Source organism: Ictidomys tridecemlineatus, chromosome 4, assembly GCF_052094955.1.
Source record: "Ictidomys tridecemlineatus isolate mIctTri1 chromosome 4, mIctTri1.hap1, whole genome shotgun sequence".
In the NCBI taxonomy this organism is placed as follows: Eukaryota; Metazoa; Chordata; class Mammalia; order Rodentia; family Sciuridae; genus Ictidomys; species Ictidomys tridecemlineatus.
Genome location: NC_135480.1, coordinates 167,498,214 through 167,522,387, shown reverse-complemented (window position 1 = coordinate 167,522,387; position 24,174 = coordinate 167,498,214). Strand labels below are relative to the sequence as shown.

At 40.6% G+C, this 24,174-nt stretch overlaps 1 protein-coding gene across 2 annotated transcripts in view; it reads right to left on the bottom strand.

The window, feature by feature from the left end:
• The window catches only part of Tek (TEK receptor tyrosine kinase), a 111,493-nt gene extending 89,895 nt beyond the window's left edge, over positions 1–21,598 (bottom strand). Inside the window, exon 1 of one of the 2 annotated variants that reach the window (XM_005334184.5) lies at positions 21,013–21,598. In XM_005334184.5, the coding sequence (XP_005334241.2) occupies positions 21,013–21,064 (52 nt within the window). In that variant the 5' untranslated portion in view covers positions 21,065–21,598. The remainder of the gene's footprint in view (positions 1–21,012) is intronic. The other variant, XM_005334185.5, reaches the window with a different exon arrangement.
• Between the last annotated feature and the right edge of the window lie 2,576 nt (positions 21,599–24,174).

The following is a 24,174-nucleotide window of genomic DNA, read 5'->3' as shown; positions in this document are numbered from 1 at the left end:
GAAATCAACATATATAGTTATTTCTAGGTTGAAATCAAATACAGTTTCATATCCTGAATGTTTATTTAATCTTATCATAACATTTTAAAAGCTCTTGCTGTATTTTGCCAAGTTTTTTTCTAAAAACTATAGTATGAGAAGGAACATTTCACCAGCCCTACACTGTGTTATTGAGTATCTCACTGGCTTTTAAACTTTCCTAGTTGGACGTAGAAAAATGATATCCTGTTTTGGTTTGATTTTGTCTTGTGAATTTTTTCACAGGCTCATTAGCATTTGTATTTTCTTCTTTTGTGCATTATTTGTTCCTCTATCAATTTAAACATTTTTAGTCTATCAATTTTGATGAGCCTTTTAATAAAAAGTTTAATCTTTTATTTGCTCTATTTGTTGTTTTTCTAATTTCCTTATTGTTAGAGTAACAGTTTGGGTATTTATGTAGCCAATTTATTTATTTTTATGGTTGCTTCCGTTGTTTTTAAATTTAAGTCTTTTTCTGTATGGAAATTTACCATAGACTCACTTCTATCTTCTTGTTATGGCTAGGGTTTTGGTGGGGTTTTTTTGTTTCTTTGTTTTGTTTTGTTTTTTTAATGTATTATATCTCTTTTTTAGAATACCTTTGTTTATTTATTTGTTTTTATGTGGTGCTGAGGATCAAACCCAGTGCCTCACATGTGCAAGGCAAGCGCTCTGCTGCTGAGCCATAACCCTAGGCCCTGGCTAGGGTTTTTGACATTTAATGCACTTGGAATTTATTTTAGTGTGTGGTAGTGAGGCAGGACAGATAGCATTAGGTAGAAAAGAGACAAGCAGGCCAAGAGTGGCCATGATGTGCAGTCCATAGTTAAAGTCCACTCTCGCATGGATTAAAGGCCACATTTAATTATCATTTTCGCATACTTTAATCAGAAAAAGCACTATTAAATCAGTTATTAGACCTTATCCACAGATCCAAAAGTAACTTCTTTCCTGACCTGGACCAAAGAGCAGGTCGGAGAATGCTTGTTTTTAACAAAAAGATATTTCTGTGATTTATATTTTTAAGACCTGATTACTTCATCCATACATCATACTCTCCATCAAAGTCACATTAACATAGTACTGTTTAAGTTCACAAAGCAGAACAGGAAAGCATCTGATGGGAAAATTATTAGAGTTTTTTTTAATCAAAAATAGAAAAGAGGGTTGGGGATGTGGCTCAGTGGTAAAGTGCTTGCCTAGCACATGTGAGGCACTGGATTCGATCCTCAGTACCACATATAAATAAATAAAATAAAGGTATTGTATCCACCTACAACTAAAAAAAAAATTATTTTTAAATAGATAAAAAAGACATGGCCTCTAGGAGGTAATGGTCAACATGTCCAGGCATTAACACAAAGAAGGGCTAAAAACACCCTCTAAGGTCAAGTCTCTGGGCTATTAATCTTAGCATGTATAAATACGCCTAGCTAAGACGTAGCTGATGTGTTCCTCTCCAAAGCCCATGCTCTATTCTATTTCTCCTTCAAAAAAAGAGAAAAAAGTGTGTGTGTGTGTGTGTGTGTGTCAAACACACACACACACACACACACACACACATAAAATACATTTGTGCTTTTTTTTTTTTTTAAGTATCAGGGCTCTCAATCACTGAGCCACATCCCCAGGTCTTTATTTTATTTAGAGACAGGGTCTTGTTAAATTGCTGAGGCTGGCTTTGAACTTGCAATTCTCCAAGCTCCTGGAATTACAGAAGTGCACCACCTGGCAAGGCCTATGCCTCATTTTAACTCATCCTTAAATTCCTTTCTGGTGACATCAAGAACCCTCATGGCCCAGTTGAGTTCCACCTCCCTTTTGTAAGACCTCCTTGGGACTCCTGCCCTAGTGATAGTGAGAGATTAGGGGGAAAAAAAAGTTGTTTTTTGGAAAACCAATTTTCCTAGAGCTATTATTTCTTTCTCCACTGACTTGTGTCCTTTATTAAGATATTAAAATGTTATATAAATGCAGATCTGATTCTGGCCTTTCTACTCTGTTGATCTGTCCACTGTCATCATAGAATTTGCTCCACTTTATGACCTAGCAGAGGTATTTCAATCACTCTTCTTTTGCAGAATTTTCTGTTATTCTTCCCGCTAAAGATTATAACTTTATTTTTCCAGATAAATTTTTTTTTAAATTTTCAGACCATATCTTTGGGGAATTAATAGCAAGCAATGTTTAGGATATACAGGATGAAAATTATAAAAGTTTGTGTGAATATATAGGAAACCAACATCTAAGATTACATCAGTTTATTTGTGTGTGAGAGTGCGTGTGTGTCCACATACTAGGAACTGAACCTGGGACCTTGAGCATGCTAATCATATGCTGCACCACTGAGTTTATGCAAGGAAATATTGTAAAGATGTCTCTTTCCCCAAAGTCATCAGTTTAGTAGAAATATAATCATTTACTGAATATCCAGTGTGGCTAGGGCTTAGGCGAGGCTCCTCAAACTGTAGAAACCAGAGATCATTCTTCTAAGATGAGAAAATATTTATCTGTCAGGAATAACTGGCAGAGGCTGTGATGGAGAGTGGTAACTCAGCAGGGACCTTGAACTTCTTTACTGCTTGTGCCAAAACCTGGAACAAATATTTTATTGGGTGGATATTTGGATAAGTCACTCAATGAAGGATGGAGTGAAAACTGAAAGCCCTGTTTGCATAACAGTCCAGGGCTCCTGCTGAGATTTCCAGAGGAGATGAGGTTGGATAACTACTTGGCTCTTATTTGCAGAGTGGTAGTGGTGGGTGGGGGGGATTGCCCGGAATAGCAGTAGAGGCAGTGGAAGAAAGAGAAAGGATCAAGTGGGAGTGGGAGAGGAGTTTAGTCATAAGAATGGAAATCTGTCTATTTGTGAATCTTAAGTTTTGTACACTGTACAAACCTTCAACCCACCAAAAATTCCAAGATACTAGCCTATGGAGTTGGATCTGCTTTATGTTGGTTTGACATCTCAAGGGGTTGAGTCCCATTTATAATGACTGTGGGTGAGAAGGGCCAATTTCAAGGGATGCAGTCACGTCTGGTTACACTGAACAGTAGTGGAGGCAGAAGCCCCTCCACCCACTAACCCCAATCTGGGTAATGTGTCTACATCTAGCCACCTGCTTTCATTCCTCCATATGTTTGTCACTAGTGTGTCCTATCAGAAACATCCTATGATTTCAGTCAATGGAGCCCGAATCGATTTCTCTCACCTGCGCTGCCTTGCTCTGTACTCCTGTGAAAACGTGATAACTAAATAACTCAGACTTCAATACACTGTCTGTCCTCATTATTTATGGGTTCGGAGTCTGTGGATTTGCCTGCTAACTAAAATTTATTTGTAACTTCAAAGTGAATACTGGCAGTGAGTGTTTCCCAGGCATTTGAAGGCATATGCCCAGTCCTTGATGTACAGGTTCCCAGCTGAGGCGGACCAGGCTTCGTTCTTAGCTCACCTACCATAAACAAGTATCCTCTTCATGACAGATTTAGTGTCCCTTTTTGCATTTTTTTTGTACATTTTGTTGGCAACGTCACCATTTTCTGTGGTCCCTAAGCATAGGACTGAAGTGCTATCTAGCATTCCTGAGCTCAAGAAGCTAGTGATGTGCTATAGGAGAAATATGTGTTAGATAAGCTTTGTCCAGACAGGAGTGCTGTTGGCCGTGAGTTCAGCATTTAGGAATCAACCACAAATTTTAAATGATTTGTCTTTAAACTAAAACATACTTGAATGGGGTTATATACAATCTGTTGACAAAAATGTAAACAGAGGCTTACAGAAACCCAGTCCTGTGTTCATAGTTGACAAAACATGACTATCATGAATGACAAGAATCTTCCAAATGTCTAGCTGCAACTCACACCCCAACAGCAAACTCCTTAACAGCTAGGTCTGTGATTTATTTACATTTCTACCTGAAAAGTGTCTGATGGTGCAATGTGCAGAGTGGGGGCTTATAAAATACGGAATAGGAAGGGTTGAGAATCAGTATGTTGAGAAGGGACATGATGGAATGCAATAACCTTTACAACCGTGGAGGATTCAAAGTTCCTCAGTGGGTGCCTGAAACTGTGGAATATAACAAATCCTATGAGATGAATGTTCTTCCATAAATACATTGACAAACTTAATGCTTTTTCTATCTTAACTAAGCACTTATAGCACATTGAAGCCATAACTTTTGCCATTTGAGGTACAATAGCGAAACTAGCATGAAATTTTTTTTTCTTCCCGGTTAACAGAAGATTCCTTCGTAAGATAGATCTTAGCAACCTAAGCAAACAATGTTTTTTCCTTCCTTATTAAGAACTTACATTTTGTCATTTTCGGGTTCCCTTTGGCCTATACAAACTGCCAGCATCGCTACTGTAACTAATATTAAGCTAAGTGTTACTTAAACATAATAAGTACTGTACTACATGGTAGTCGATCTAGCACCTAAGATGGTCCCTAGCTAATGAGCAGGTAGCATATACAGCAATGGATATGCTGGACAAAGGGATGATTCATATCTTAGATAGGGCAAAGTGGTGGAGTAGAAACAGATTTCCTGCCATGCCGGAATGGTGAGCCATTTAAAAACCTTTGAATTGTACAGCCAGGCGTGATGGCTCACATCAGTAATCCCAGTGGCTCCATAAGCTAAGACAGTAGGATCACGAGTTCAAGAACAGCATCAGCAACTTAGTAGGCCCTAAGAAACTTAGCAAGGCCCTATCTCAAAATAAAAAGGGATGGGGATGTGGTTCAGTGGTTAAGCACCCCTGGGTTTAATCCCCAGTACAAAAACAAATTAACTGATTTTAAAAATACATCAAAAGCGCTGAAAATGTAGTTGAGTAATAAGAGCATTTGCCTCATATATGTGAGACCCTAGGTTTAATCCCGAGAATGGAAGAGGGAAAAAATTTACAAAGAAAAACTAAACAACTTCTAGTTATATATATAAACAGAAGTAACTATTTACAACTAGTAGGGGCTTGGGAGTGTAGATCAGTGATAGAGCACATGAGGTCCCTGGGTTTGAAAAAAAATAATAATAATAATAAAAATCACTTGAAAAAAGTAAAAAAAAAAAAACTTACATTTATTTCTTGACTTTGCCATGTAATATTTTTGGCTTAAGGTTAACCACACATAATGAAGTGTCAAAAGCTGGACTATAGATGGGGAGATTACTGTACAGATTCTTGGAGTCAGGGTCCTCCTAGGAGCAATTATCCTCACTGTATAGTGAGACATAGGAAATAATAATGACAGTCAGTGTCCATTGAGCATTTGTTATAAACCTGTATTTTATGAAGCATTTGACAAGCTCCATATTGTATTATTCTCACAACTCTTTCCAGTGGGAAATATCACTATCTTCATTTCACAAAGGAGGAATGACTTATTCAAGGTCACCCAGCTATCACATTGTTGAATGGGCTCCTGTCCAGATTTATCTATGCATAGATAAATAGGTGCTCTAAACCATCTGGTCATAAGGAGAAAAAGATGAACTTGGTAGGAGTCACAATCTATGAGTTTCATCAGAGAGTGATCCACAGGATATAATAATAATAATAATAATAATAATAAGGCTCCTAATAGAAGCTAGCCCATCATTGGCTCTCCTCAGCATTAATGGGTGAACAATGATGTAGTCAACAGTGATTTTTTCCCCCTAGCTGGCAATGACAGTGCCTTTTGTTTGACTCCAGAAGCAGCTGGCAGGACTCATGTATTACTCACGGTGGAATCATACTTCACTGATGGCTGACGTACTCTAGAGTCACTCTGTGGTCAGGGTTGTGTCTAGGCCTGGAGATTACTACAGGCCTCTGAATGTGGCTGAGCTTCTGCAGCTGTCATGTGTTTCTGGCTCCAGTTCTACACCTCTTGGCAGGTGGCTTGTGTGGAAAGCATTGCTGACCCTGGGTGTGAGATGCACAGGATGAAGGGGGCTGGGCAGGCCAGGCAGTGCAAAGCAGGCTCATGCTGCCAGGGGCCTGAAGACTATGCTATGAAGCACTTATACACAGAAAAAGGGAAATTATAAATGCATGATTTGGGGATTCTTCAGAAGATCACTCCTTTGAGTCCTTTTGCTGATACAGAATGCACTAACACTAGGCCAATTTGTGAAGGAGACCTTTTCATATTCACTCTAGGGGTGAATCTTCCACATGCAGGGATAGTGATAATTAGATGGATAAAATTGGTGCTAATACTAATATTTACTTTGTGTTTTCTAAATATAAGCATCGCTCTAAAAATGATTTATGAATTAACTCACTTATTCTTCCACTAAAACCCCTCAAGTTTGGGACTATTATGATGCATATTTTACAGATAAAGCCAAGTAACTTGCACCATGATACAAGCGGGTAGTGGTTGTGGGTGGTTGAATTATTGGCTCCAACTCTTTAACTCTCCTTCTGCATACTTGCTCTGGGACCAAGTGTACTTTCCAGCCTTTGAGAGTAGGCTTGGTACATCAATTTGAGAGTGATAGTGTGCTAGTTCTAAGCCCCAGCCTTAAGAAACCTCACTTTGTTACTTGTTTCTATGAAGCCCTCTTGTGTTTCTAATATCACGAAGAAAACAACTAGCCTGGGTATCCTGCTGATCCAAGAGGGAGGACATAGTAGCAGAGCCACCCAGACAACCCACATACCTGCAGCAAGAAGCAGAGCTGCCCCAGCCGCTTCACCCTAAGGCAAAAACACTCATCCCAGGCCACCCGTAGATGAGTCAAACCTCAAAGAACCCAAAGCACATGACCAATCAAGTATTGGTTTAGTCATCAAGTTTTGGAAGTAGTTTGTTACACAGGAAAAACTAACCCATACAAGAATAAAGTTTGTTTTAATCAGTTTTTCACTGCTGTGACCAAAAGACCTGACAAGAACAATTTTAGAGGAAGAAAATGTTATTTGGGGGCTCACAGTTTCAGGGGTCTCAATCTATAGACAGTCAACTCCATTGCTCTGGGCTCAAGGTGAGGCAGAAATCATGGCAGAAGGGTGTGGAGGAGGAAAACAGTTTAAGACATGGCAATCAGGAAGCAGAGAGAGATAACTCCCTTCACTGCAAACAAAATATATATCCCAAAAGGCACATCCCAGATGATGCACCTTCTCCAGCCATACACTACAGTTACCACCCAGTTAATCCCTATTATGGGATTAATGCACTGATTAGGTTAAAAATCTCATAACCCAATCATTTCACCTCTAAATTTTCTTGCATTTTCTCACACATGATCTCTTGGGGAACACTTCATAACTAAACCATGACAAAGTTGGATGCAAGCTCAGGCATTGTGCCACACAGTACCCTCTTTAAGCTGTAATTTATATCACCTTCCACACTTGGTGAAAGTGAAGGAACTTAGGTTCTAATGAGCTGAGTGAATTTGAGCAAAGAACCTGTAAAATGAGCCAGTTAATGTAAATCAGTATATCTGATTTACACAGGCACAGAACATTAGCTCCACATGATAACTAGTAGAAGAAGAAAAAAATGGATTTGTTGGGTGTGGAGGTGCACACCTGTAGTCCCAGCTACTTGGGAGGCTGAGGCAGGAGGATCTCTTGAGCCCAGGGGTTGGGGGCCAGCCTAGACAACATAATGAGACCTCATCTCTAAAAAATAATAATCATAATTAAACAAAAACTTTAAAAGGATTCTATGATCTTCTGGGAATTGGTATTCTATAAAGATACTGCAGAAATACTGGGACAGATAATCTTTTAAATCTGATCATTCTATTATTCTTTTATTCTAGGTAACTGTGTGGCTCCTCAAAAACATCCACCCCATGGGTAGTTCCTAAATACCATGTAAAATAATTGCTTACTTCAGGTAATTTGTGGATGACATTCAGAGGAAATTGAGTGTGTCTAGGAAGGAACAGTTCTCTCCCTCCTTCTTCAAACCCCTGTATATCCTGCCTAGAATCTGGAGCTAATGCTGACAGAGAGAAGGAGCTGACCTCCTTTCTACCAGCCTGCTCTCTAATCAAACTTACAGTAAAGCTCAAGGAACCTGCCAGGTCATGAGCCATCTCTCAGAAAGCAATCTCTGCTTACCTGCCCTATTTCCCCACCTCCTACTTACTCCTAAACCTAAGCCTCTCACAGTCACTAAAAATGCTTTGCAACAGTAATAAGTAGCCAACATTTCCAGTCTCTGTCTCCTGCTCCTGCCTCCACAATTATTTTTTCCTTTTTGTAGTGCTAGGGATGGATTCCACAATTTTTGACGTAGTTGAAACTCCCTCCTCCCTTGGCTGTTAAGGTCTGTAGACAAGTCAAAATAACACGTGGTATTTTGCCAGAGAAATGTTAGAGTTTGTAAACAAGTCTGGATGGTGCCTGGCAAAATGTCAGAGGGAGTGGTTTGAGAAGTAACAAAAGCAAGCAATTAAGTGTGGAGATTCCTTATTGGTTGACTGATGTATCTAGTTTATGCTAATTAAGATAAGCTGTGCAAAATGTATAAATAGCTCTGTTGTCCTACAATAAACGGCTTCCATTCCTGCTGTATCAATCTACAGAAGTTATTCATCACCCCCCGGTTATTCTGCTGCAGCCGGACTGCGGCAGATGGTGGCCCGTACGGGGAGCCCCGGGACCCTCGGGGGTAAGTGACGAAAAAAAAGCTGCCCGTCCATAGATAGGATGGGAGCAATCTGCTCGTCCCTAGACAGATAGGGCGAGAGGAAAAATGGCCATTTCGAGAAAATGGAGAAGATTGATGCAGTATGTTTGTGTCTTGTTTTGTCTCAGTGTATTGTTTTGTCTTTATGATGAAAATATGGAAGTGGTGAAAGGTAAATTGATAAGGGAAAGAGGCACCCCAATGGAACGAAGAATAATTAGGGCATGTGTTGATAAGAGCCCAGGAACCCTAGTCAGAAAGAAAAAGAAAGTTCAGAAGAAGAAGGATTATCAGAAAAAAAGTTGCAGCAAAAGGCTATTACTAAATACTTTTCATTACTGGAGGGTGCGTGAATCAGTGCAGCGGCTGCCATGTGCAGGAGCGAATCATGGTGTAGTAAGGAGTTTCCAAGCAGCGGCAGCCGGCTCTTCCGCGGGGAGCAGGAGCAGTTTGAGTCCAGGACACTCCCCAGGGCCATCTGGGGCTGCCCAGGATGCTACAGCCGGCAAAAGACGCTACCAGTGTCCCTGATGTTTGGTCATTTTCAATGCCTTTAACTAAACTACAATGGTTCTCCCACACCTGGAAGCTAATGAGTAATGAGCACTATTAAGGCTTATTTCAAATGTAAAAAACCTTGAGATAATGTACTAAATTGTTCAGAAGGTTGTTTTCCTAGTAGAATGCTATGAGATTTTCTTTAGCCATCCGGAGTTCCTGCCTTCGTCCCAGTGCTGGTGAAAACGAACGTGGAAGAATTTCCAGTGTTGCTGAAAACCAGAGGAGACTTTGGCTGAGAAACAGACGAGACTTCGGATCAAGCTAGCTGCCTACAGAACTTATCTGGACTGTGATTCAAGCTAGCTGCCTGGGGAACTTACCTGGACTGTGATTTAAGCTAGCTTCCTGCAGACCTGGACTGTGATTTACCTGGACTGTGAGTTAATCTATTGAGACACTGCTTTACTTGGACTGAGACAACAAACTGTAATCTGCAACAAATTGTAACTCGGTATCTTTGCTAAGGGTGTCATTGCTGGTATAATTTTTCCAAGGGCTTCTTGCATGGAGCCATCAATTGGCTTGGTATTGTTACATTTTGTATCCTCACTTTCTGTTTGTAGCAAGTTATTTATGGTGTTTCTGTAAAAACCACTATGGTCGTTATTTAAATTAAACAAAAGGGGGAATTGTTAAGGTCTGTAGACAAGTCAAAATAACACGTGGTATTTTGCCAGAGAAATGTTAGAGTTCCTAAACAAGTCTGGATGGTGCCTGGCAAAATGCCAGAGGGAGTGGTTTGAGAAGTAACAAAAGCGAGCCATTAAGTGTGGAGATTCCTTATTGGTTGACTGATGTATCTAGTTTATGCTAATTAGATAAGCTGTGCAAAATGTATAAATAGCTCTGTTGTCCTACAATAAACGGCTTCCATTCCTGCTGTATCAATCTACAGAAGTTATTCGTCACCCCCTGGTTATTATGCTGCAGCCGGACTGCGGCACTTGGCTTAACCTTTCAAGACCCTGTGTTTCCTCTTCCTCTCTCCACATTACCCCTTGATGTAAGTATCCCCAAACCTGCATGCTATCTTCTTCTCCAGATAGGCCCCGTGCCATCTCACCCCCTTGCAAAGTTCCTGCTATATCCTGGAGGCTCCCACATGTCTTTGTCCCTGCCATTCAGCCCATCTCAAGCCAAATTACCTTCTTCTCAACCCATTTTCCTCGACTTCTTCCTTGTCACCTCCTTCAATGTACCTGACAGTATAGTCACACAGAACCACTGCATAAGTTCTTAAATGTTTTATCCTGCATTTTTTCATGATTTTCCCTCTGCCTAGAATGATTTTACTCACTTCCATAACTGAATATCCATGAGGCTTAATCCTAGCCATCCTTCTCAAATGTCACCTCTTGGTGAGACCCCAGTTGTCTCCTGGGATTATTTGCCCCAGCTGCCATGCTTCTGTCTGCCTGTCTTAGAGTAGGGCTTCTCAGCCACCAGATTGCAAGCTGATTGAGCTAGGGCTCTTCTCTTCACTATGTTTGGGCCAATGCCTAGCAGATTTCCAGGATGAAGGAAGAACTTAATAAATGTTAGCTTGAATGAATGAATAAATAAAACTGACCTACCCTTTTCTCCATTGATAGGAAAGGCTTGCTGCCTAACTGCCTGACCTTTCCTGCATCCAAGGCATAAAGTAAGTCTTGACTGTAGTTTGACTAAGAATGCCAACTTTCCAGGATTCCTGGGAGAAGCAAGATTAAAGCCCAAGGCAGTCCTTTGAGACATACTGATTTCCATGAGACCCTTTCACTTTATTCCTGAACTAAGATACAAGTTGTTTTAATATGTTTATTTGAACTCACATGTACATACAAAGTTCTAAAAAGGATGAGATTAAAGGACAAGATTGGTTAGAGCAGATCTCCCCAACCTGCATTCATTCACATATTGCTTTTGTGGTTCTTACTCAGTTTGCATGCTACCTCTATAATTTATTCCATAACCATTTTAAAAATTAATTCAAGTTTATTAGCCTCATATTGCACTGTCATATCATAGATATGATACATACACATCTATCTATAGATAGGTAGAAATTGATATATATATACAAAGAAATATTACAACTTAAAATATTGTTCTGAGTACCACATAAAATCATCTAGCAAGCTAGCAATAGTATATATGACAATTAGAGATGCACTAGTTCAGAAAATTTAATCTAAAGCAAAGTTATTTATTAAATCAGTTCTCTGCTGGCACTAGTGTACTATGTATGCCTGGTGCTAAAACATTGAAATATCAAGCACAGCTCAAAGTCCAGGGGGCAAAAACAACAAGTAAATTGTAAACTGCAATTTAATGTTCTAAGTACTATGACAGAGGCAAACACAGGGTACCTCTCTGTCTGACCCTTCTTGGGCATCAGTGTAAGCCCCCATCCCAGCTCTTGTTCTAGTTGCTCCTGCAGAGGCACTTTCTGAGCTCTGAGCAGGTGCAATCTCCAAGCAGTTCACCCAGAGCCCATCTAACTGTAGCTCAGATTTTCACTAGCAGCAGCCCACTGAATTACTACATCACCCTCAATAGAAGGGTAGGACAGCAATGGATAAATGTCATTCCATTTCATTCTTAATTCTGCATGTCATCTTGTAGAACTTCTCAGAAACTTCTCAGAACTGCATCCTGGTGCAGTTCCATTGCCCTGGTCTCTCACCTGGAATCTCTCACTTCTCTTCCCTCACTTCTCTTACCTTCTAGGAAACTGGCCTATAGGTGTGGACCTGCCTCAGGGCACATTTTTTGGCCTCAGGCAAAAGCAGGGCCCTAATTCATGTAAGGAGGTCTGAGGTCTTTAAAGGGATAACACCTGAGCTACCCTCTTCATCATGGGTATGTAGGGCGGGGGAAGAGAAAGTGAAGAAGGTGTTCTGGGCAGAAGAAACAAAACGACATGAAGGCTTGAAAAGAAATATTTGGGAACTGCAAAGAGCCGGGCATGAAAGGAACACAACTGTAACACACCATGAGGGATGGAGAGTCGCAAGAGGTTGGTACAGTAGGCAAAGGCTGGCCCTGAAAAGTCACTGGCAATAACTAACCAATACCAGCAGCCTCTTCTTAGGTTCTGAAAGAGGAGCCATGAAGAGCAAAATAGGTGGATGTTTAAATCAACCCTAGAAGACAAGTGTTTTTCAAGATGCCAGGGGTATGGACACTAAGACTTGAGCGTAAGGGAAGGAAGAATTAGAAGATGCAGTGAAGTGAGGCAGAGCTGCCTGCCCTGCCACCTCCAAACACAGACTCACAGACTCTCTCTGCAAGCTGGTTCCCAAAAATCCAGTAACAAGTTTAATCCAAAACAAGGCAGAGTCCACTTGAATTCAGTAAATTGTCAATAACTAGAAAGTAACAGGTTCAGGATAAATAAGATGGGGATCTATAGAATGACAAATCATTCTAGAGCCTCTGTTCCGTCAAGACCCAGAGAAGAGAGGAAATTGTAGGCCGGCAGGGAAAAAGAGGGGAACCCCATCTTGTCAGCTGGTTGAGCCACAAAAGGAAATCCCCCACCTGACAATTCAGATACTTAGCAAAACCCCAAGAACTCATAGCTCTAAGCACCTCTCTCTGGTGCAAACCAGGCTTAAGGCCTGAAGAGAAGCCAGGGAGCCTCCTCCAGAGGATGAACTGCGTGCACCAGAGAATGGAAGCCTGTGTTAAAAGGACTAGCTTGAGAGGCTGCAGCTTTGTGTATAAGCAAACAATCAAGAAAATCTGGTTTCTATTGAGGGCTTACTATGTACCAACACTGTAAAAGTACTTTTAAGTAGTTATTTTTTGTTGTTGTTTTTTTTTTTTTTTTTTTTTTTAATAATCTTCCCTGAAACCACAGGAATAGGCCCTATTAGCCTCATCTTCCAGGATCCAGCCTGAGGTGACCCTGAAACACTAGTTAGAAGACAGCACAGTGAAGCATTTTTAAAGAGCTCACAATTTGGGTTTATGTCACTCAGTTTAACTCTTGTCTCCATCATTTCTGATGAGACAAGGTCATTCAGGACGATTCACTTTTAAGATAGAGAAACTAATTCAAAATAGCTCAAGCAACTAAAAGAAACTGGTCTATATAACCAGAAGACGTAGGGATGAGTCTCTGATTCCAAACCAATAGACCCAGGGATCAAATAGTATCATCATGCCTGTCTTGGTTCTGTTCTGTGTTAGGGGCCTCATTTGTTCCCAGGAAAGAACAGCTTCAGGTGATCAGGGCAGTAGCTAACTCTAAATAGTATCCTCAGTGAAAAAAAGAGCTTTGCTTTCAAAGTCCTCATAAATCTCAGGGAAGGAGTCTAACTCTATTGGGTCCTGCATTCTTCATTTGAATCAGTTATTAAACAGATGGAACATTCCGTGATCAATGATTGGTAGTCCCATCAGAATCACAGAGAGAAAGTAAGGCAGTTCTTGAAAAGTAGGAATGTTGAGCAGTTCAAAATAATGTATGCCTACCATATTTTAATTTCAGGCAAGTCATTTAACCTGTGAAAGCCTTTGTTACTCTGTCTATTAAAAAAAATAAACAATAGCACCTGTTGTGCAAAGTTGTGAGATATTAAAAGTCATATTAAACACTTGACACATAGAAGCAGTCACTTTATGGTAGTCTTTTTGTTGTTGTTGTTGTTATTGGGTACTATTATTGTTTTGTGATTGTTTACACATGGGATGGGAAGTTGAAGTCCATCCCAGATCTCCAGATCGTCATAAAGCACTCCTGGCCCCAGGGCGGTGTCCTCTTTGGCCCTGCAGCCTGACGCCTTGCACAACCCAGGCTGTGTGTGCCAAGGTTAAGCTGGTTCACCGTTAGACTGCCACAGAGCAGTTGAGTGCCTCCTGGCCCCAGCAATGTCAATACTGCCTTCCTGGCTCCGCCTATTGTATCTGGAGGAAAGTGGCTGAGCATTGTCTTCCAGAGCTCCCCCCAGGAAGCATGATATCACCCTCTAACAAAAGCGGGAAAGCTGACAGATCTGCCGAGATGGGTGTGGCCACCACACACACCTCACTGGTCAGGCCAGTGCTCCCTGCTTGTCACAGCCTCTGTGACAAGCAGGGAGCAAACAGCAGCCACCCTCAACACCAGGCCGCATGCTCTGACTAGTCCTTATATTTTCTCCCTGTCTTTGTCACCCCCACACTATGTTAGACACAACTCCCAAGCAAAGGGAAGGTACTCCTCCTTTTTGGCAGATACTTAGGGGAGAAAGATGATCAGATTCCTGAAGGGACAGAAAGAGATGAGGGTGGGGGTGTACGGGTGGGAGGAAGCAGGCCTGGCTCCATCTAAAAAATCATTCTGCACGTGTAATGCGGAGAGTTAAGGAATAGTCTGGCCAGACTGGTGGGAACTGGGTTATCAGTTAAAATTCCAGAAATAAGGGAGGCAACTTTAGACATTCCCTTTCCTGAAGGCCGGGAGAGACGCCAGCTGATCTTCTGACACCCCTCCCAGCCCTGCTCCAGCACTGCTGCCAATACAGCTGGCTCCCTGTAAAATAACACATTTGCAGACCCATGCCCAGTGCCAAGCATGGAGACTGTCACCCTGCTGTCCCTGTCTTACTGATCCCCTTCTTAAAAGGCTCCTTCTATTGTGACTGAAATTCCAATTCTCTAAAATCCCAGGAAAAGAAATCTAATTGGTTTTTCTTTTCCTACCAACTCCCTGACTGCTGCTGCTTCGTCAAATCCTTGGACATCTTCTCTTTCCCTTCCCTTAAGTCTTGGTTTATACCTACGCCCCTGACTCTACTTACCATAAACTTCAGATTTCTTTGTCTTAATTTCTTGCCCAGTCCCTTCTTTTGAGCTTCAGATCTAGAGAGCCAACCTTTTGCTAATTATCTCCCTTTACAGGTAACCTCAAAATCATTATTTGCTCCAACTCCAATGAGTTCCTTCTGCCATGTTTCCCAACATAATGAATGGTACCACATTATCCAAGTAAGAATGCAGAAGTTTGATGACTCTCCTCCCTCAGTCCAACTCCCACAGGGAACCGTAACCTAAGGCCCATCCCTATAACCTTCCTTCCTGAAATGTTGAAAACCCAAATTGGTCCTAGCCCACAGTCCCTGCCATCTTAATCCATCCTCAACCCTATTATTGGAATGAATTTTCCAAGGCATAAATCAGATATGATATGATAGGACAAGCACCCTGCTAAACTTCAACATACAGAGTGAGGCACAAACTACTTCCAATGACCTACAGGGCCCTTCCCGATATGACCCCAATTTATTAAGGCCCTTTCTGATCTGACTCCAACCTTTATCCTACTTGGGGTATGGAGGCGATTGATTAGGGAAGAATGGAAGTACTTTGAATAAGACAAAGGGGAATGAAAGAAGGTAAGGGAGGGGAAATGGGAATAAGAAAGATAGTAGAATGAATCGGACATTACTTTCCTATGTTCATATACGAATATATGACCAGTGTAATTCCACAACATGTACAACAGGAAGAATGGGAAGTTATACTCCACACACATGTAGATGTCAAAATACATTCTACTGACATGCATAACTAAAAAGAATTTTTAAAAGTTTAAAAAACTACTTCCATCTTATACCTCAAATTTACTCAACTTCCTTCCTTAAGTTTGCCCTGATATTTCACACTCCTACCTACCTCCTTATAGAGTGCTCCCTCTGATGAGAAGTTCTTTCTTTTTTTCCTTTTTGTCTTGATTTTAAAATTAGTTGGCTATTCATAACTCATAACTAAGATTGGCTGTGCTTTTTGGCAATATTCATGATATTTAGTAATTCTTGGAAAGTGAGAAAACTTCAAGCTAAAATTGTTTTCAAATATCATTCATTTTCTTTATATTAAGTTTAATTAAGTTGACATTGTGTTTTTAGACATTCAACTAAATATTTATGTTTAAGGGTTGAAGGTATAGTTCAGTGGCAGAGTGCTTGCCTACTGTGTGTGAGGCCTTGGGTTTACTCCTCAGCACTGCAAAAAGCAAACAGGCTTAATTTGGATGGTGTGGCTTCATTGCATCAAAGACAATTTTTGTAGTCCTTGAAAAGCTCAAGATGAATTATAGGCATATGAGATAAATTTTGTGTTAATATGTTATAGGTATTATTCAAAATAGAGGTATTTACAAAATCTGAGATTTTCAAGAATTAAAAAATGTTGTATTAGCGTTTGTACTATGTTTACTTGCAGAACTATAAGGTCCAAATCAGAAATATCTAACGTCAAGTAAAGACCTGCTTAAATATGCCTTTATGAATGTATCATGTATCAACAAAGGGAAGAAGGAAGTTTTCTTTTCACTTTGTTGACAGGAAATATTTAACATAAGCTAAACTTTTAGGATAAGAGTGAATACTACTTACAACAAATACAAAAACTGATTATAACTATTTATTACTACTATTTCCTCCTGGCTGAAACCCTTTCTACAACATTTCCTTTTTCTTTCAGATCTGTCGTGGAGTATCAACGGTTGTTTACCACCTTTAATTTTATTCAATAAAAATTATTAGACATTAAATACATGGAATACGAGGATAGAAAAGAAATAACATCTGCTCTCAAATATTTTAGAGGCTTATTGGGCTAAATTCATGTGCCCAGAGCTCAAAGACACAGCCTCCAAGGGCTGCACAGAACTAAGGGAAGAACCACAGCAAGGGACAGGTTTGGCCCAGGCAGGCAGAGCTGAACTGTTTGGAGAATGAAGATGAAAAAATGCTACTTCCAAATGGAGGGAACAGCATGAACAAGAGCCAAGAAGAAAATGTGTAGATTGTGGAGACTGGCCTGGTTGAAGCAGAAGGGCCATGAGAAGGATGAATGGGTAGGGGAAACATTGAATAGTGGGTGAAGTGAGCTGGCTTATTGAGCAAGGAGTGGCCAGCGCAAGATTTGAGGGACTGGATAACGTTGAGCTCTTGTAGGAGGACACTGAATAGTGAGAGACTTGCTTGCATCCTGGGAAAGATGACATCGCTCTTGACTAGCATGGTAGTCCTCACAGCAACACTTCTCCTCTGACTATATTGGCTTCACTTATTAAGAGAATTCTTACTGGTTCAGCACTTTACATGTAGTATCACCTTCGATCTTTATATCAACCCTGAGAAAAGGATAGTCTCATCCATAAAAGATGAGGTTAATATGGCCTCAAGAATTTAACTTTTTACAGGTATCCAATTGGGGCTTTGACATTATCATCTCACATCTGTGACTTCATGCTTTCAATCCCTCGACTTTCCCAGTATATCTGTTGTCAAGTTTCTTGGGGTGTTTAATGGCTGGGTTCTAAGTTGTGGATTGGAGTGAAGTGATTACTGTTTCTGATTTGGGCCTTTTATTTCTGCTAATGCAACATATAACTTTCTGCATTATCTTTTTAGCAAGTAGAGCATGTGTTAGCTCCCATGAAATGTATGTATTACCAAAATCCTGGGTGTCATAAGAAACTTTCAAGTCAGTTCTATCCTACATTGAACATACTAAATCCAAACACAACTTTGCATTCATCTATTTTGAAATGGTATCTTTTGGTTTTAGTAAACCCTTGTAGCCTAGAGAAATCTATTTGAATCCCAATTCTGTGTGCTAACAAGTAAGTCCTCCACAACAAACAGGCACAGACACATAACACAATCTCTCTCTCTCTCTCTCTCTCTCTCTCTCTCTCTCTCTCTCTCTCTCTCTCTCTCTCACACACACACACACACACACACACACACACACACAACCACACACATACACACATACATATCTTTTAATGAGTACAGCCTTAGGAAACACTGATAATTTCAGAAGAATTGAGAGCTCATTAATCTAAATCCCTCAGAGCACATACAGTCTTTTGAGATGGACTTGGAAGGCTCCTTCCCTTCTGGAGAGATTCTTAAAAAGAACTAGACTCTTCCAGGAGGTTCTCCCAGGACAGGGCTAAAAGGGGAGTGCTAAGACCTCCCTACAAAAGAGGATGCATAAAGGGGACATCTGTGAAGGAAGTAAAACCTCTCTCCTTTGAGAATAATCCCAAGGGGTGTCTTTGATCCCAGCTTCTAGACTTCCACCCTTGACTACTCCACCTTGACTCTAGTTGCCCAAGATTTTTGCTAAGAAGGAGGCTCCACCTGGGCCCACTTTCCTTACCCAATAACTGCATTTCCTCTGCCACCCCAGAGAAGATCTCTGCCATCTCTGAATTCATTCACTGTTTAAAATGTCAAATGAGACAGGAAAGAGATATGAAGACATGCCACCAAAGACTTTCCCTTTGCATCAGCGTTGATCACATAGCACATTCCATAATAAAGCACAAAGAGTCATTTTGGTGCAGGAGGGGAAATATATTCAACTCTTCAGAGAGAACTACCTAGTTTGAGGATGGGAGAGTAAGGAAAAGGTAATATGTTTATTAGAACTTGTTTGCAAGCTGAAGTTGGCAATGATTCTCAACTGGGAAAGGCAAGTATAAGAATGTAAGAATTTGTGGGAAGGTTTCAGACAGCTACGTATCTCTTCCAACCTCTTATGGGTCAGCATCTTCACCAACCAGAGTCACTTTTATTGAGGCAAATGGACTGTATTTTTTCCAGTTCTCTTGGTTCAAGAAAAAAAAAAGGAGTATGAAACTACCCATTGGACGAGAGAGAGAAACCTATAAGCTGTACATTGCTTGCTCCACTGCTCTAGTCTTGCAGTGGAGTCTGGCTTGAATGGGTTCCTACAGCTATGGTCAGCTAGATTGCTTTTGCTGCAACAGCCAAGCCTTGAGCATTCATGTTCACAGAAGCTAAAACTGAGAACACAAGATAGGACTCCACACAACAAACCTACCCCAGAAATTAACATTGCTAGGGTCCCCCTTTCTGTCTCACAAGAACATGACCTCCTCCCTGCCCTCTGCTTATTCTCTGGAAATCAGTGCTTGTGTGTGTGTGTGTGTGGGGGGGTCTTTCTCCCCACCCCCTTCTTCAAGGTACTGAAGTCAGACACATAGTAACTCTTTTGGCCACATAAATTTTTTTGTTGTTGTTTAATTTTGTGACAATGTTTCTAAGCTTCTAATTGCGAAGTGATACAACATGGTCATTTATGGGGAAAAGTGAATTAAAACAGCTCTGTGTTTTATTTAACCTAAAAGGTACATCAGAAAAACTAAAGGCACCTGGAATTTGTATTCCTTTAATCCCTAATGTAAAATTGGTTTCAGATTTTGTATCTCTAATAAATATGACAATTGGAAAGAAAGCAAACCCAAAATTGGGAATCATAATTATTTAAAGGTGATTATAGAGAAATCAACATTTTGCATTAATAAAAACAATCTATATACTAAAACCATCTAAGAGAATCTTTCATTTTTAGTAATTTGTTTTACACATTCTTACTCTTTAAAATACTTAATTTTGCCAGGCGCCCTGGCATATGCCTATAATCCCACTGGCATGAGAGACTGATGCCACAGAGGATTGCAAATTCAAAACCAGCCTCAGCAACTCAGCAAGACCTTGTTTCTAAATAAAAAAGGGGCTGGGGTTAAGCGCCCTGGGTTCAATCCCCAGTACAAACAACAACAACAACAACAACAACAACAAATCAAATTTCCAATATATTCTTTTATTTAAAAATTTTTTTTAGTTATAGATGGACACAATACCTTTATTTTATTCACCCATTTCCATGTTGTTCTGAGAATCGAACCCAGTGCCTCACATGTTCTAGGCAAGCACTCCACCATTGAGCAACAACCCCAGCCCCTCCAATACATTTATTTTTGAAAGTGTTAGAGAACAAACTGTATGTGATTCTGTTATCTGATTGAATTTTAAAATACTTAATATTTCAATCAAAGAAAAATAAGAATATAAACTGCACTGCTAAGTAAATTTCCCCAAATTCATTTCCAATATCAATTTAATTTCTATTATAATAATTACAACATTTTCAAGCCAGGGGTAAGAGACTGATGGCAATGATAACGTATGTGTGATCTGCCACTCAGGTCTCAATACTGCTCAGCCTGTGTCACACAGGTGGAGAAAGCTACTGGGGCACACCACTATCGAAAGAATCCGTGCAATAAGTACACTAAGTCCCAACACATTCTGGCCAACCACTTCTTAATGCCACACCAGGTCTTGGTACTCTCCTGTGCTCAGTGATCTGGGTAACTGTCTAAGCTTTAGCTTCACTGGACCAATAAGCACTATGAATTGCTATATGCCAAATATTGTCTAAAGTGAAATAAAGATTATGTACTACAAAGCCCAGACTTTGGCTGCTTTCATTAAAATAGGATGGGAATATGAAATCTTTACAGAAAAATATTTTTCTTCTTGTTTGACAATAACAGTCTGCACATTGTCTTAAGTGGGCCCCCATACTACTTGACATGAATTTTATTTTTTAAAAATTGAAGGTTTTTTTTTTTTTTTGAAGCAGGTAAAACCAAGTTTTATTCTGGTTTATTAATAAGGAAGCACTCCAGAATGAGGAGCAAGAAAACAGTGCACAGTAATAAACAGAGCTTTCTAAATCAGGTGACTTAATCAGTCCACAGAGAGTTTATGGCAACAGAGGAGGCAATCACCCAAAAGAGCTCTAGAAAAAATCAGTTTTTGCCACAAGGGCTTTGAGTACATATATTAACTGGAGAGTCCTAGAGAAACGGTGCGGATGCTACAGCCACCCCTGGTTAATCAGCACTAAGATTTGGTGAGAGAGCCCAGAAAGCCGCTATTTTTAAAAACATGAAATAAAAATAAAATAAAGCCAAACCTTACCAGAAAGGAGCAAGCTGACTCCATAGAGCACGAGGCCGGCTAAAGAGTCCATGTTTTCCCAAGTCTCTCCATCCAGCGTCCACAGATGTGCATGAGGTCCCAAGGATCCTTTCAAAAACCCAGAGCTTTGTGACTTTCCACTTGCATGTTCTGCTAGCTCTTGTTTACAAGTTCGAGGCAAGAAGGAACAGCACAGAAGCAGGCTGTAACAGTCTCATTTCTGTCTGAGCACAGGGAGTTTTAAGTTCCTTTTTCCTGTTTCCTTTGTAGATTAGGATGGGAAAGGCTGTATCTTAAAGGCATTTGGTATCAGCAGGGCTGGGGGCACTGCAAGCCCTGTCCATCTTGCAATTCATCAAAACACTTATCTGTTACTCCTGCTTCTGCCTGTGCTGCTGTTGTAGGAGTAGAGGAATTTTTGTTGAAAGTTATGAGTCCTGGTCAGCATTTTCAGAAACAATGGGGGTATCCTCTCATAGGCGGAGACCTGGGAATAACAAGCTCTCCACCTATGTATGGTATGTGATGAAGATCAGGCCTCGGGGGACCTCTAACAGCTCTCCCAGCTACAGAAGGGTCTTGTGGGTGTGGGGAGCTTTTGCTTTTGTATTCTCAGTTTAACCCACATGATTTGCATTGTGGGGGAAAAAGTTTCCTGTGGCGAGAAAACACAACCTGGAAGGCGATTAATTTGAGCAAGCACCGGTGAGGTCAGTTCTCAGCGTAACCAAGAGAGAACAGAGTCCAAAATTGTTAGTCTGTTTTCTTTCACACAGATGGCCTATTTGCTGGCCAGGAGCCCAAACACAGGCATGCTACTAGCTATAGCTTTAATTTTTATTAACATTTCATCTAAAAAGGTGATCTAATTTCGTGAAGCACTTGGCATAGTACGATTTTAGTAATGAGTAAGGCACAGTGGTGCATGCCAGTAATCAGAGCTACTCCAGAGGCTGAGGCAGGAAGATGACAAGTTCAAGTCCAGCCTGGGCAACATAGTGAGATCCTGTCTCAAAATAAAAAAGGCTGGGGGTGTAGCTCAGTGATAAAGCACCCCTGGGTCCAATACCCAGTATCAAAAACAAAACAAAGATTTTGATAATGGGAAGAATTTCACAGTTTTTGACCAACAGTGTTTCAGAAGTAAGTTATATCCATATTTTTAAAAAGTAAAAATCAAACAAATTCCCCCTAACCTAGGAGAGAAATAGTATACTTCAGAGCAGTGAGAGTCCATGGGCCAAAATAAAGGTGCCATTGGAATAATGATATCTAACACAAGCTCAGAGACCATATTCTTATCCAGTGATCATTGCTTCACGGTATGAATTATAACTTTAGGAGAGAGTAGGCATTCCGCTCCTCACTGTCTTCCCTCCTTAGTAAAAAAATTTTCTACCCCATTTCCCACCCATTTGGGAAAAGGCAGATACTACCAGTCTTGAGTAGTTCCTGTCACAGTTTATATCACATTAGAGATGATCATAAGAACCAAATGATATTTCCAGCCTGCGGGGAGGGCAAACTTGATGCTCTGTCTTCAAGCACACCTGGGATCAAATGCTGACTCGGCCACATGTATTTGAGACAAGTTAACAACATGGGTTTTAGTTTCAGCAAATGTAAAATGATAATAATGACTTCTTTGTGGGGTTTTTTTTTTTGAGAAGATTAAGAGAGGTTTAAAAATACGTATAAATACTAGTACCATACCTAGTTCACCAAAGCTTTTCATTAGATGTTAATATGTTTATTTCTTCTCCTCTCTCCATTCTGTTTTTTATTTAGGTGCGAAGAGCTTCTGCCAAAAAGCCACTCTCTATTCCTGGGAAATGGCTTTAAGTTTGGCATTGTAAAGGACCAGGAGTCTGGCCTTGTGGGCTCTAATGTCACTTCTGTCACCATCTGCCTGTGAGACCTCAGGCAAGTTGTTTCCCACCTCTAGTCCTGATTCCTCAATTGCAAAATGAAATATTTAGACTGGATGTGACCAATTTCTCTTCAGGTTCTATCCTCTCAGAAGTCTAAAATGACGTAGTAAATGGTTCCACTCCCAACACCCCAGGTTGCTCTCCTAGATCCTTTAATCTGAGCAGTTGTGAGAAGATGCTGGATTTGTATCTGTGTCACTGTGAAAACCTGGGAGGGTCACACATGTGTTGTTTTGAAAACATAACAGCTAAGATTTTGTGAGATGCCCTGGCCCACTTTGTGGGGCAGTAATGAAGGGCGTTGGAAACAAGCCCCAGGGCACCTACCTCCCCAGGCACAAGCTTCCTGTTTGTTTTTGAAAACTATGCCCGGAAGTAATCATTGCCTAAAGCCTCACCTGTTGTCTATTTCTTGTAGGCTGAAGGTGCTACCTTGCTGTCTTTTCTGGGCTGACTTCCTGTTATTCAGAAAAGCAGCTTATTTTCATCCTTTTCCCATTATCCAGGAAAATGCACTGTTACCCAGAGATGTTGTTCAAGTTCTTCCTCTCTCCATTAACCAGAATGGTTGACTCACCTTCATTCTTCTCTCTACATTCCAGATGTTTCAGTTTAATTCCCTCTTACCCAGAAGAGTGAAGTGGTTTAATTTTACTTTCCAGGATCCGTAAATATTATCCCATTTCTTTCCATTATTATCCACAAGAGTGGCTCAGTTTAATAAAGGCTGCTAGGTTTCCTGAGCCTATGCATCCATAAGCTAGGCAAAAGGCTAAGCAACTTTCCTCCGGGATGTCTGAATCTTCAGCATAGGGAAAAATTTCCAGGTGTCAAGTGAAGGTAACGTGTGCATGAAAATTGGTGGACAGCAAAGTGTGGTGGTCCATGCTTGTAATCCCAGATTTCGGAGACTAAGGTGGGAGGATTCCAAGTTTGAGGACAGCCTCAGCAATATACAAGACCCTGCCTCAAAATAAAAAATAAAAAATAAAAAAAATAAAAACAGAGAAAGCTGAGGATATATCTTAGGAGTAGAGTACCTCAGGTTAGATTCCCAGTACCACAAAAATAAATAAAAATTCCCAGAAACTCCAGATTTCTGCCCATGGATCTTAGAACATGGAGAATTTATGAAGAGGCAGTATGAGCTTCACCGAACATTTGGGGACCAATAGTTTGCAGAACTGGTTGGCAACAGGTTGGGAAGTTGCAAAACTGGATGGCATGCCAG